The 15,915-nt window shown below is 34.5% G+C and overlaps 1 protein-coding gene across 1 annotated transcript in view; it reads left to right on the forward strand.

Annotated features, from left to right (window-relative positions):
• The window catches only part of HOMER1 (homer scaffold protein 1), a 137,533-nt gene that overhangs the window by 78,105 nt on the left and 43,513 nt on the right, over window positions 1-15,915 (forward strand). The window contains 1 exon segment of the mRNA XM_010364098.2: window positions 4,004-4,039. Within this exon segment, the coding sequence (XP_010362400.1) occupies window positions 4,004-4,039 (36 nt within the window).

The raw sequence follows: 15,915 nt of genomic DNA on the forward strand, positions 1-15,915 counted from the left end.
ATCTCCTGACCTCATGATCCACCCGCCTCAGCCTCCCAACGTGCTATAAAATCTTAAGTTTTTAATGCTTAGACTATATTGTCTTCCTTCTCCAATATGTGTTTTAGCAGAAAATAATCAATAGCAAAAAATTTTTTTGCCAGTATTTCTGTTTTAGTTGATTCCATTTAACTGCTGAATAAGGAGCAAAATCACTGGAATGTCTACGTTCTAAAAAAAGATGGAGGGGGATAAAGGAAACAGTGATCTAGTCAGTCAGATTAATTAAGAGTTGACTGTAGTAACAGCTACTTAGCAAGCTATTTGTTCTTTTCTTAAAATTCAAATTTTATGACTAAACCTCATGAATTTGTTAATTAACATATCAAAAGAAGGTCCTGCTTTTCATTTAGCACTGAAAGTTTTAGTAATGTGGTTACAGTTTGTTCTTTAAGTCTTTCTTAAAAAGTTACTTAGCTTTAGAGAAATAAGCAAGATTTAAAACATTTTTAATATTTATAACTTTTTATTATAAAAATTTTCAAGCATACATCAGAGAGAAAATACTGTAATGAACTCATATAAACATGTCACCTGCCTTCAACAGTTATGAAAAAATGGCCAGTCTTGTTTCATCTCTGCCCTCATCTACTCCTCCTCCACTGTGTTATTCTTAAAACAAATTCACAAATACTTTTCTAAAATTACTTTTGAACTTTTGAAAAACATATTTACTAAGCTATTACAACTTTTTGTATTATACCTGATTCAGTGGCATTATAAATTACCTTGAATCATTTACTACTTTCTTTGATTTTTAGCTATGCAGCTGAACTAAATTTTAAATGTATGAGCTGCTCAATACTCCTTAGTCAAGTGCTATAGTACTGTATTATATCCTTGTCATAAACTATGCAAAAATATTCTTATTGAATAAGCTTCAGTGAATTGATACTGTTTTAGTGTACTTATTTTTAAAGTTTAGAGATGTGTAAAAAAGGGAGATACATGAGGATGAAATGTTTACTGATTTTTTGGGGGGGAAATGTTATTAAATTTTATCTAAATTGCTGTTTATCTTTTTTTTAACCTAAATGATAATGTCTTTTGAGATTGAGCAGGTATACACTTGAAAATCCTTTGAAACCAATCTTAGATTAGTTATATATCAAGAAAAGTAGCTATATACTAATAGACTGGCATATACGTAAGAGGGAAGGTTTTGTTCTCTTTCCAGGGAATTCTTGTTTGCTTCATAGCATCAACTGTCTGGAATTCTAGAATTTACTTTTTTGTTTTGTTTTGTTTTGTTTGTTTTTTAAATAAATAATAATAGATTTTCTAAAAAAGATTTAAAGCCACTGAAAATTATCTTGGAAATAGTTGATTTTATAGTATTCTAGTGCTGTCACAATGTAATACTGAAAACTTAAAGTTTTCATTTTGTTCATTACAATTTTTTGATCCTCAAATATGGTACAATATTGATAAATAATTGTTGTCATATTTTCAAGAGTTTAGAAAAGATATACATTAGCAGTTTGTGAAGCTATTTTTGTACTGATAAATTTTAATAACAGTTTGATTACCTTAATAGAAAATGGGCTCTTTTAAACACTGGTAACACTGATTATATTTAGATTCTTCTAATGTTTAGATAATGTGTTCTCATGGTGCTTCTAGAATTTATGTATTTTGGGGGATATTGCATGTACCTTCTATTCTGTTAAAGAGATTGTTTTCTGCCACATTGTGTGTTTCCAACAGATAATCATTAAAGGATGTATGCAGAAATACTTCTTTCTAGCATATTAGTCTTGCTTTAAATCAGTATAACTACAGTTTTATCAAAATGTATGACATCTGTATGGGTTTACTCCGTGTGTATTTATCATCAGAGTTTTAGAAACACTTTACTTTAAAACTATGACTAGGAATTTTTGTGCAATTTCAAAAACTAAATTTCCCTGGAAATTTTACATAGCATTTTAACTAAATGCTAGTTAAATACAAAAACATCAAAATAAGTACAACATTTTTATATTTACCAGAATAAATGCAAACTAAAATACAAAAGGAAGTGCTTACTCTTTTTTTTTTTTTTTTTTCTTGAGATGGAGTCTCACTCTCTTGCCCAGGCTGGAGTGCAGTGGTGTGATCTCGGCTCACTGCGACCTCCACCTCCCGGGTTCAAGCCATTCTCCTGTCTCAGCCTCCCAAGTAGCTGGGATTACAGGCTTACACCACCACGACCGGCTAGTTTTTGTATTTTTAGTAGAGACAGGGTTTCACCATGTAAGCCAGGCTGGTCTCAAACTCCTGGCCTCAAATGATCCGCCTGCCTCAGCCTCCCAAAGGGGATTACAGACATGAGCCACCACGCCTGGCCCTGATCTTAAATATAGTTTGGATTTACTGTACTTTTAAGATGATAAAAACAGGAAAAAAGTGATTGGCTGTTAAGAGCTCTCAGGTACTATATTCTCCACACTGTGATATGTTTCCCTTTTTAATGGATAGTAAGCAAATCTTAGATTATAGTAATAAACTAAAGTAGAAGTAATTTCTGTGGATAACTTTTGTTTGGATAAGACTGCGTACTGTATATAAAGCTGGGACTTGATTTCAGAAGAAGTGACTTTATCATTGATATAATTGTAGGTGAAAATTTTAAGTTATAGGATTCTCCTTAATAATTGACTTAAATATCATTATTCCTCCATCAAAACTCAAAAACTAGATTAGATTTTTCCAGATTAACTTGAAGGCAGGGAACATTTGTGAGAGATCATAATTCAACAATTTAGAGATGGCAGACATTTTTTACTATAATTGTGAACAATAGTATTTTATAAGAAGTATGTAGTAATTTGGTCATTTACACTGTTCTGCATTCTCTGGAAACTGAGAAGCAGTTTGTTTATTTTAAAATAAGATGAAATAAGAAATATAATTTAGTGACTAAGTGTTTATTAGCTTTCTGAATAGATACATTTACATTTTCATGTCTTGAATTTTTTTAAAGAACTAGTGTTTATTCTCTAAAGATTTTGAGGTAAAAGTTAAAATTTGCTACACCATTTTGTCAAGCACTATCACTTGATATAGATTATTCACAAGAAAAAAACCATGTGAGATAAAGACATTATTAACCCACCTCCAATGGCGATTAGACCCTTCCTCTTCTTCACCTCTGCCTTACTATTATAATTAATGGGAAAGAATGTTCATCAATCCATTCCTAGTGATTGTCAGTTTCTCTTTTCAAGAAGAGTGGCTGGAAATACAGGTGTGGTCATTTGCCATGGAACAGATTGATCCTAGATTAATTATGATCTCTTTCTTGTGGAGGGCTTAAAAAAATTCCTTTTTCCCCTCCACTTCTGTTTCTAGCCTGCTACAGTGGGGATTTCATTGGAAGGGAGGTAGGTGATATGGACAGTTTTGCTCTAGGACATAGCGAAGAACGTTTTTTTCCTTTGGATTTGGCCATCTTTTCTCTTAACCAAAATAGTTAGGGCCAAGATAAAGGTGTAAACCTAGGCAGAGGCCAGGCAAGCCACAAAATGCGTGACATTTGTGTTATATGTGACAGTAAATAGTGGTGAGGCCTTTGGTAAAATGGAGTGGGCAGGGTTCACCTAAACATATTACAGCTTTTTAAAATGAAGCCAAACGAGGTTGGAGACTAGGTAACCCATATAGTTTCTAGTCTACGTCTTTAAAAGGAATCTCTGCAAAGATTGGATCCATTCTTGCATCATGGGGATAATAAATAAGAGTCACACTTCATGTGGAAATAAGGACACAATCACTGATATTGAGAGTGGTCATTCTCCAGGTACTGCCTTCTTTGTAGAATGTGTCAAATGTAGATATGACTGAACAGTTTAAATAAATGTACATTGTACTTTTGTTTTCTGTCTGCCATTTTCCATTTAGAGTTTAGCTTGGCCGTGTATTCGCTGTTGACAAAATTGTTAGGTTTTGGGATCCTGTTTTATTATATCTCAGCTTTATTGAGATATAATTCACGTACTAAATAACTTAACTACCTAAGGTATACAATTCAGTGGTTTTTAGTATATTCACAGAATTGCATAACCATCTCCACAGTGAATTTTAGAACATTTTCATTACTCCCCACCCCCAAAAAACCCTGTACTCATTAGTAGTCATTCTCCCTATACACCTCCACTCTCCCTCCACCTACCCTAGGCAACCACTAAATCAACTTTCTGTCTCTATAGATTTGCTTATTCTGAACATTGTGTATAAATAGAATCATAATACATGGTCTTTTGTGACTGGCTCCTTTCACTTAGCATGTGTTGTTTGTTTGTCTGTTTTGAGTCTTGCTCTGTCACCCAGGCTGGAGTGCAGTGGTACGATCTCGGCTCACTGCAATCTCCATTTCCTGGGTTCAAGCAATTCTCCTTCCTCAGCCTCCCAAGTAGCTGGGATTACAGGAGTGCGCCACTATGCCGGCTAATTTTTATATTTTTTGTAGAGATGGGGTTTCACCATCTTGGCTAGGCTGGTCTTGAATTCCTGACCTCAAGTGATATACCCGCCTCGGCCTCCCAAAGTGTTGGGATTACAGGTGCGAGCCACTGCACCCAGCCAGCATGTGTTTTTAAGGTTGATCCATGTTATAGAATATATCAGTATTTCATTTCCTTTTCTTGTCTCATGTTCTTGTTCTGTGGATATACCATATTTTATTTATCCATCCATCAGCTGATAGACTCTTTGGTTGTTTCCACTTTTTGAAAGTTCCAGTATTATGAATAATGCTGTTATAAACATTTGTGTATGAGTTTTTGTGCAGACATATGTTTTCAATTCTCTTGAGTATATACCTAAGAGTAGAATCACTGGGTTGTGTGGTAATTCTATGTTTAGCCTTTGGAGGAACTGCAAAGCAGCTGTGCCATTTTGCATTCCCATCAGCACATATATAAGGATTCCGATTTCTCCGTGTTATCAGCACTTGTTATTGTCTTTTTTATTATAGCTATCCTGGTTTAAGTGTGAAGTGGTATCTCATTGTGGTTTTGTTTTGTATTTCCTTGATGGCTAATGATACTGAGCATATTACCATGTGCCTTATTAGTGACTTGTGCATATTCTTTGGAAAAATGGCTGTTCAGATCCTTTGCTCATTTTTAATTAGATTATTTGTCTCTTTGTTGTTGAGTTGTAGTTCTTTATAATTTCTAGTTATTAACCTCCTACCAGATAATTGATTTTTAAATATTTTCTTCAGTTCTATTGTCTTTTCACTAATTTTTTTCTCTTTTTTTGGTGCTTTGCAGCACAAATGTTTTAAATTTTTAAATAAGTCTAATTCATTTTTTTCATGCTTACACTTTTGGTGTCATATCTAAGAAATCACTGCCTAATCTAAGGCTACAGTGATAAACACATATGTTTTCTTCTGAGAGTTTTATAGTTTTGGCTCTTAGATTTAGGTCTTTGGTCCATTGATTTTTATATATGATGTGAGATAGAGGCCCACATCTATCCAGTTGTTCCAGCACCATTTGTTGAAAAGACTGCTTTTTATACACTGAACTGTTTTGGCACCCTTGTCAAAAATCAGCTGATGGTAAATATGAGGGTTTATTTCTGGAATCTTAATTATGTCCCATTGGTCTCAATGTTTATGCCAGTACTACACTTTCTTTTTTTCAGACAGAGTCTTGCTTTGTCACCCAAACTGGAGTGCAGTGGGGCCATCTCGGCTCACTGCAACCTCCGCCTCCTGGGTTCAAGCGATTTTCATGCCTCAAAGTGATTCTCATGCCTCAGCCTCCTGAGTAGCTGGGACTATAGACAGGCGCCACCACCCCTAGCTAATTTTGTATTTTTAGTAGAGGCAGGATTTCGCCATGTTGGCCAGGCCGGTCTTGAACTCTTGACCTCAAGTGATCCTCCTGCCTTGGCTTTCCAAAGTGCTGGGATTACAAGTGTGAGCCACTGTGCCTGGCCTACACTGTCTTAATTAATTTATCTTTGTAGTTAATTTTGAAATTGGGAAGTATGATCACTTCTGCATTATTTTCAAGATTGTTTTGACTCTTCTCAGTACTTAGAATTTCCCTATGAATTTTAGTGCCTAGAAATTGTATATGAATTTCCTTCTGTGTTTCTTCAATGAAACCAATTGGGATTCTGATAAGGATTGTATTGAATGTGTAGATCAGTTTGGAGCTCATGGCCAAAATATTCCTCTTAATGTTAACTTTTGTGATCCATGAACATGAGCTGTTTTCCCATTTATTTGGAGCTGCTTTAATTAATTTCAACAATGTTGTTGTTTGGTTTTCAGAGTATAGATTTTCTCCTTTTGCTAAATTTATTCAGATTTTATTCTTTTTGGTGCTATTATAAGTGAAATTGTTTTGTTACTTTCACTTTTGAATTGTTCATTGTTAGTATATAGAAAGACAATTGATTGTTGTATAATGATCTTGTATCCTACAAACTTACTGAACTCATTTATTAGTCTTAATCATTTTTAGGGGGTTCCTTAGGATTTTCTATACATAAAATTATATCATCTATAAATAAAGATAGTTTACTTTCTGCTTTCCTATCAGGATATCTTTTCTTTCTCTCTCTTTTTTTTAAACTCATTGCTCTAGCTAGAACCTGTAGTACAGTGTTGAATAGAAGTGACAAGAGTGGACATCTTAATCTTGTTCCTGATAGAAGGAAAGCATTGAGTCTTTTACCATTAAGTATGATGTTAACTGTATGTTTTTCATGGATGCTCTTTATCAGGGTGAGGAAGTTCCCCTATATTCCTAGTTTTTTAGTGTTTGGTTTTTTCTATTAATGTTTGTTCCTATTGATTAATGATTTCCTCTTATACCCTCACAACATGATGGCTTTAGGAATTTATTCTTTGATAAATAGAGCAATATGCTTTTTTATGTTTATTTCTTAAAAGCTAATTGATGGTTTATTTTAAAGGAAAAATGAGCTGGACTAAAGAGGAAGAATTCTTACTGAAATATCACTATCTTTAAGAGCTCTTCACTGAGTATCAGTTTTCCTATGTAAAAATATGAAACCTTCCTGTCTTCTAGCATTTTATCTCTCCAAAATAGGTGAGGTAGCTCTTATAGAGACTGGGAATGGGGGTACATTTGCTGTCTGACTTTTAAAGAGGTTTAGTTGATTTTTTTCCTTTAATTTTTTTTAATTGAAAGAAAATAATACAAAAAAACCTTTTTTTTAAGAAAGAAAGAAGATTGTAAACATTACATGGCAAAACCCCGTCTCTACCAAAAATATGAAAATTATCTGAGCATGGTAGTGCACACCTGTAATCCCAGCTACTCAAGTGGCTGAGGCATGAGAATCGCTTGAACCTGGGAGACGAAAGTTGTGGTGAGCTAAGATCGTGCCACTGTACTCCAGCCTGGGTGACAGAGCGAGACTCTGCCTCAAAAAAAAAAAAAAAACCGAAAAACAAACAAACACAAAAAAACTTGATAAATTATAAGATTATTCCAATGAATATAAAGCATGTTCTTATTAAATATGAATAAAAATACACATTCTAAAAATTATGTTTCAAATAACTCTTATTTCTAGTGTAATTATTACTCTAGAAAAAGACTTAACTTGTGTTTTCCCTTATTGCATTATATAAATGTCAGCTGATGATTATTTTAAAGGACCAATTATATGGTCAATACTTGTTTTACATGGACAGTGTTCTACCTAGTTTTTATTATAGAAGGTTTGTTTTTCTGGATACATGTTTTGAGTATTCAGCATACTTGTATATTAACCTTCAAGCAGTATATCAATGCCATAATTATGTCAAAGGATATTTTAAAGGCTGCTGTATGTACAAAGTACAGAATTAAGTCACTAAACCCAATTTTTTAAATTTTTATTTTTATGGATACATTATAGTTGTACATATTTATTGGGGTACATGTGATATTTTGATACAAACATATAATGTATAACAATCAAATCTGGGTAGCTGAATATCTATTACCTCAAACATTTATCATTTCTTTGTGCTAGGAACATTCCCCATATACTCTAGTCATTTTGATATACATAATAAATTATTGTTAACTATAGTTGCCTTACTGTGCTACCAAACTCTAGATCTTACTTCTTCTATCTAACTATTTTTATTCCCATTAATCAACCCCTTTTTATATCGCCCTCCCCACTACCCTTCCCAGCTTCTGGTAATCATTCTATTCTCTACCTCCATGACATCAATTTTTTTTAGCTTCCACATATGAGTGAGAATATACAACATTTGTCTTTCTATGCCTGGCTTATTTCGTTTAACATAATGTTCTCTAGTTCCATTCACGTTGTTGCAAATGACAGGATCTCATTCTTTTTTATGGCAGAATAGTACTCCATTGTGTATGTGTAACACATATAGTACCACATATACACAATGTGGTACTATTGGTAGATATCCATTCATTGGTGGACACTTAGGTTGATTCCGTATCTTGACTATTATGAATAGTGCTGCAGTAAACATGGGAGTGCAGATAACTTTTTGATATACTGATTTCCTTTCTTTTAGATATGTACCCAGCAGTGGGATTGCTGGATCATGTGAGTTCTGTTTTTAGTCTTTTAAGGAACATCCACAGTTTTTCATAGTGGCTGTACTAATATACCTTTCCCACCAACAGGGTGTGAACTTTCCTCTTTCTATCCTCACCAGCATTTGCTATTTTCTGTCCCTTTGATAATAAATCCAAATCTTTCAAGTCTCATTTACCTGACACGCCAAAGGGATTTTTTTTTTTTTAATTTTCAACAGTAAAGATTCTCCATGACATTTAATGTGACATAGTTAATGGAGAAAGTTTCCCTTCATAGCTGCATTGGTATCTGTAACATGAGGCTATTGGAAATTTATATTAGCAAAAGTGTTTTCAGAAAGCTTATTTGATCTTATGGCTTTTTTTTTCTTTCTTTTTTTTTTTTTTTTTTTTTTTTTTTTTTTTTTTTTTTTGAGGCGGAGTCTCGCTCTGTCGCCGGGGCTGGAGTGCAGTGGCCGGATCTCAGCTCACTGCAAGCTCCGCCTCCCGGGTTTACGCCATTCTCCTGCCTCAGCCTCCCGAGTAGCTGGGACTACAGGCGCCCGCCACCTCGCCCGGCTAGTTTTTGTATTTTTAGTAGAGACGGGGTTTCACCGTGTTAGCCAGGATGGTCTCGATCTCCTGACCTCGTGATCCGCCCGTCTCGGCCTCCCAAAGTGCTGGGATTACAGGCTTGAGCCACCGCGCCCGGCCCCGATCTTATGGCTTAATTACCTTTTGTAATTGGATCATTTTAGGATATGCTTTACTCACAATCTAAGTTACTATTAAAGAGACACCTAAGGTCTCTTTGGCTCTACGAAGTAATAGATTTTTTTTTTTTTTTCCTCTAGAGTTACAGAGAATGGATACTAGTAATTGGTTAAGTTATGTGAAGAACCACATCATGGGGTGTTACCTGAGTCCAAGAACACCACTACTATTAGTAGTTATATCTTTTCAGCTTTTTAAAACAGATAAACTGTTCTGTCATTATTACATATGGTCAGAAAGTCTTAGGTTCCATAGCAAGGAAGGAAGCTGATCTTTAACTGTACTTTATTTGAAGTCTCACAACCCATGTGATCTACTAGATGTTCAGCCTTGAACTAATACTAGACATGTTATCACATCTGGGTTTTTTGCAGAGAGAATTATCTTGAGCAGTAAGTAATAAAGAAAAAGCATAACATACCTAAATAGTTTCTCCTCCCTTTCCCGTTACCACTTTTTAAAAATTTTCTGCTTGAACATTTTGTCTTTTTATGGAAAAGCTGGACTCTTTACTCTCTTACATCCTGATATCTACTGGATATATTTTTGAAGACAGAGAAGATCAGTTCTCCAAGTTAGATTTTTTTTTTCATACTCCGGAGACAGCCAGTTTCCCTTGGTGGATGATTTCTCTGATCACCGTTAGTTTTGGAACTTAGTGGAGTCACCATTTCTCATGGAAGAAGAGGATCTACAATTTTTCCTAATTGACAAGATGCAAATAGTCCCTGACTGAGAGAAACTAACATGGAAGAAACATGAAAATTTAAAAAGACCCAGTAATCACAGCTTTAACTTGGAAGAATCAGAAGAAGTAGTATGTTTAAAGAAGACACTTAACTGCTTGGATTCCTTTGTATGCCTAGATAGCATTTAAGCTATCTCCATGTAGAGGAAGAAGAGAATGACTTGGCGTGACATCCCATGTTTTGTTTCTCTGGCGAAATGCCGTTATACTTGCTCTGCTAATTTTTAGAAGATTTAAAAGCCTTTGATGGAGAAAGATTTCTGTTGGTTGAAAATCAAAATAGCGTTATTTCTGATAAATATAGTGAAAAATAAGCAACCTTATCTTCCTGGACTTCTTTGTAGAACTGACTCATAGATGCCATTTATTTTAAGATTTAAAAATATAGCCAGTTTCTACATGTAACCAGATACTAATATTTTGATCAATTTGGTTTGTTGTCATATGAGAACACTTACCTCCCTACCTCACAGGGATGTTGTGAGGCAAATTTTAAATGTTCCTAAGAAAAGTTTAGAAATAATAACTCTTGTGGGTAGTTATAATCATAAGATTTTGTTTATTTTAGAATTTACAAATGCTTTCCCATAGTTATGAATAGATATTAGGTAACATTTTTAAATGGAAGATAATGAAGTTTGTACTTGATTTATCAGTGCATATCCTTGTATAAAGAATAATTTGCGTGAAATGTTGCATTTTTTTTTTAACCAAGAGCTTTTATACAATTAAAGAAAAGCTAAAGTAAAAATGTCTGGTTTCCCCCTTTATTTAGTTGAGATTTAATTATTCATACCTCTTCTAGAATCTAACACCAATAAATTATTTTTGATTAAAATATTTAGAGAAAGGGTACTTCCTCCCCAAAATATGATACTAATACAATATGTGTGCTCTTCTATTATAGAAAGCAAATATTAACATTGGTGAAGATGTACTTTAGAAATAAGGAAGAAATATAACAGAATTAGTCATTACCTTAACAGTATTGCTTTTCTGGTATTTAAAACTTAGAAGGGCTTGTTGTATCAGTTCCCATTTTATTATGGGAACAGTTTATAGAATGTGTTCTGAACCTGATAAAATTCAAGAGAAAATAATTTCCTGGGAGAAAATGTGAATAATACAGTGGTCTGTCATTATTTTGTTGGTCTCTAAAAATATGGCATTCCTACCACCATCTCTCTCTCAAAAATGAAGGGATTGTGCTTGGGTTCTTCTAGCTGTGCCACCAGTCGTGTTCACAGTCTTAGACAAAAGACTTTATCTCTCTGAGCTACAGTTTTCTCATATATTAAGTAAAAGGGGTGGTCAGGTGGGTAATGGTTTCTAATCTCCTTATCTTGATTATCTTAAAGTGATCCTGCCTTTAGTCTAGGAAATAAATAAGATGTCCTCTTATGGCCCTCCATGGCAGAGCATGAGATTTAGTACTGGGTTTATAATCATTAAAACACTGATAATGTTATTGTGCTATAGAAAAGAACCCATTACATAAGGCAGATTAGCTATTTCTGTCTTTAAATAGAACATTAGAAAAAAAGTGGTGTCCTATGCTTTTGCATTATGCACACACATAATTAAAATTACTGAAATTCCTTCCAGATGGCATCATGGATTAAAAATATGTGATCCATCAGTTACTACTTTTCAACAATAATGTAAAATTAGCACAAGAGACCGCATTACTTCATAGTATCCTGGAATGGATTATTATAATGGGATAAATTTCTGAACTACAATGCTGTCTAATAGCTAGGCTTATAGATTCAAACTTATAGATTGAATTAAATCTTCTATACTTGGGGATGGATTTTAGCAGTATTAAATTATAACCAGCAAAAAGAAACCAAAATGCAACTTGTGCTGTCTAGTGGCTCTCTTTGAAACATGATATCAATCAATGGAAAATAGTGAAGTCAATTATGCCATTTTTGGGAAAGCAAGATGTAAACATTTAATAACTTACATACTGCTATACTTGGAAATATTGTAGACATTTAGTGCTTCAAGTAGTGTTGTTTGATATCTCACCTGTGAGTCATACCTTACAGTCCTTAGTATAAGTTCTAGACTAACTTAAGCGTTATACCCAGAAGGGCCAGGGAAGACTATCACTTGTTTTTAATTCAGTGAAGTTAGTGATAACAAATGAGAGAAAGATGATCCTTGTTGTTCTTCATGTTTCTTCCTTAAGAGATCATCTTGCTCCACTCCCACTGCTTTACTTGACTAGTCAAAATAATAATAATAATCATAATGATTTAAGAGTCCATTTATTCAGCAATCTCAGTATAAAACTTTGAATGCTCGGTAGTGAGCACTATCCTTAGTACTTCCAAAAATTAGATGGTATAGTGTGTAGAAGTCTATTCATAAAAGGGCCTACTTGGGTTTATATTTAATCCTGTGTTTTCATAATTTTTATTTTTTATAGTTTTATCTCTACGCTTTTTTTTTTTTTTTTTTTTTTTTTTTTTGGACAGTTGTCTCATGAGAAGTAGAATAGATACAATTTCTAATTTTTCAGAAAGAAAAATCCAAAGCATATGGTTAGGGAATTTTTCTAAAATCTATAGCTAGGTACCAGAATTAGAACTTTACTCTAGAATCCTTTGCTTCTCTACTTCAGTCTTTCCTTAACCTGTCTTGAAGAAATTTTAAGTCACCATATGGAGACCAAATATCAGAAAGATGATAATTAACAATATTGATTCACTATTTGATGCAAAAATAAGTTATGAATCTTTAAAATGTGTAGTTGAAATTCAATGAGTATTGAGTCTATAGGCATTTAATATATTTAAGAAAATATTGTGTATTTCGGTTAAGTCAGCATGGTCATGTTGATTTTATTTTATTTTTTAATTTTTTTGAGATGGAGCCTCCCTCTTGTCACCCAGGCTTGAGTGCAGTGGCACGATTTTGGCTCACTGCAACCTCTGTCTCCCGTGTTCAAGTGATTCTCCCACCTCAGCCTCCTGAGTAGCTGGGATTATAGACGTGCACTACCACGCCTAGCTGATTTTTGTAGGTTTCTTAGAGATAGGGTTTCACCATGTTGGACAGTGTGGTCTCGAACTCCTGACCTCAAATGATCCACCCTCCTCAGCCTCCCAAAGTGCTGGGATTAGAGGTGTGAGCCACCGCGTCTGGACTATGTTGATTTTTTAACTATTTACGTTGAAAAATATTGGCCAGGCCCGATGGCTCATGCCTGTAATCCCAACACTATGGGAACCTGAGTCAGGTGGATCACCTGAGGTCAGGAATTTGAGACCAGTGTGGCCAACATGGAGAAACCCTGTTTCTACTAAAAAAATAGAAAAAAATTAGCCAGGCATAGTGGCGGGTACCTGTAATCCTAGCTACTCGGGAGGCTGAGGTGGGAGAATCACTTGAACCCGGAGGCGGAGGTTGCAGTGAGCCAAGATTGCACCATTGCACTCCAGCCTGGGCAACAAGAGCAAGGCCTTTTCTCAACAAAAAAGAAAAATATCTTAACAGGGTTTAGTGTGTGTGCTTGTGTGTGTATGTGTGCTCATAGTATTCTTGATTATGTAACTAGTAGTTTACATTTACAAAGCAAAAGTATTAGAGGATCTTAGATTAAGGTAATTTACGTGATTATAGGCCATGGTAAACTTTCCTTATATGTTATATTCTTTCTTTGCTCTTTTGTCTATTGATTTGGTAATATAGTTAAGAATCCAGTCTGCATGTTTACCAAGTAGCTGGCTAAAGGTTTCAGTCACGCTGAGAGTTAAGCTTTATGTTTCTGAAACCAGCGTAACATAACCAAACATTTGGAACACTTGTCCTACAAGTTTTCAGATTTGCATGTAATGGTATAGCAACCTTACAGCATCTGGGGGAACTTGGTAACAAAAGTCATTTCTTAGAAGTAGAAAGTTGAAACTTGTAACATAGCTTCAAAGGTATTCTGCAAAATATTGCCCTAATAGTTCAAAAATAGTTTCTAAATTTTATTTGAAATAAAGAGCTCAAAAGTAGTTCTGTTGTAAACCAGTGACTGAAACATATCAAGAGTCTGGGAGTACCTGGAAAGCATAGTCATCTTTGTGGAATATTTTGTAGGCGTGTTATATACATATATAATCACATGAATTAGAAATCATTTAACTAGCAAGTTGCATCTAAAATCACCATGAGCACACACATGTAAGTGGTTAGTGTCCAGACCGAGCATGAGCAACTCTTTGGCATAGGTCCGTTTTAATACTACTTAGTTCAAAATCATGTATGGAGCATGTCTTTGTGCCAGGTCAAAGGTGAATAAGATCGCCCTCAAAGGGCTTCATGAGGCAGCAGAATATATAACCAGTATGGATGATGCAGAGGTAGTGATCCATGGGGTGCTCTGGAAACTCAAAGAAGAGTCCCCAAGCTCTCTCCATGATTACTTCAACATTCTCTGATGTTATACTTTCTTTACAGTTTTAACAAATATTTGAGTGCCAGGCAAACATTAGTGAACAAGTAAACAGTCTCTGTTCTTATAGTGTTTAAACTTCAGTGAGGGAATAAGAGAAATAATTGCATAACTATATAATTACTGTTAGGAAAAGTGCCACAAAAGAAGAGATCCAAGTGAGGGAAGAGGGCAGACGGTGGTATGGCTGGATCATGAAAGTAGGCTCCTTGTGGAGTCACACATAACTCATCCTTCCAGTGGATCGAAGTTGGCCTGTAAAGTGGGGAAGGAGCGCTCCCGGCAGAGGGAGGGGCATCTGCTTTGGCCTTTGAAGCAGTTAGGTGTTTTAGTGCCCTCATCCTGAGGTCGTGGTAGTGACAACTGGAAGGAATCTATAGAGAAGGACTGGTATGGAAGAAATGAGAGAATTGTTCACTATTTAGCTTTGAGAGAAAGGAAATAGGAAGAAATAGATTTCTAGTTCACTAGCCAATAACATCTGTATCTTCCAAAATATTAGATACATAAAAGACAATAAATGTTGATTTATTGCATTTAATACATTGATTGCTTAAGTTCAGAAATTACACAAACTGAGCCCATTTAGTTGTACATGACCATCACAATACCAGCATCACCTGTCTAAATAAATTAGACACGCAAATCATAATGCAGATAAAAAAAGAATGCTTCTTTAATCATTTTACATCTCCTCCAAATGAAACCCATGAGTCAAGATATATAAATGCCCAAATTGTATTGAAATTTGTCATATGGTTCTCAATTGCTAAAAATTTTAAGGAAAAGGTACTTTTGTGTTAAAATCCAGAATGTCATTTAGCACTGTTTGTTAAGATCCTCTGTGAATATCATGTTAAGTAGTATTAGTAAATGGAAACTAGAATAAGCGTTTTTCTTCTTGAATTTATTAACTTTACAAAAATGCATTTGAAAGAATGACTTATTTTGAAAAGATTAACATTTTTTAGCTTGCATATGAAGTTTGTTGCCACAAGTCATTTTAATATTATTTTTGAAGAATACTCAGCATGGCAGATATGCTTCCAGATCTATATAGAATGTCTCCAGGCTTTAGTTTGTTTTCTATAAATAAGAAATAGTCACAGAGATATAGTTTAACTGGTTGAAAGATAAGGGAAAATACCACTTATCACAAGCTCATAAACTTTTACATAAGCAGTTCACTAATATGGGTGACCATAATGTATATGATAAAAGCCCCTCTCAAGCTTGGGACTACGTAGTCATTTGGGATGGTTTTCTGAAAGCTGTTAATAAGCTAAGTAAACCTATAGAAGCACATTTTAGTACTTAGAACCTAGTTTTAGTAGAATCTGCATTCATCCATAGAAAGCAGTCTAGCAAATGTTAAC

Source organism: Rhinopithecus roxellana, chromosome 3, assembly GCF_007565055.1.
Source record: "Rhinopithecus roxellana isolate Shanxi Qingling chromosome 3, ASM756505v1, whole genome shotgun sequence".
Lineage (NCBI taxonomy): Eukaryota > Metazoa > Chordata > Mammalia > Primates > Cercopithecidae > Rhinopithecus > Rhinopithecus roxellana.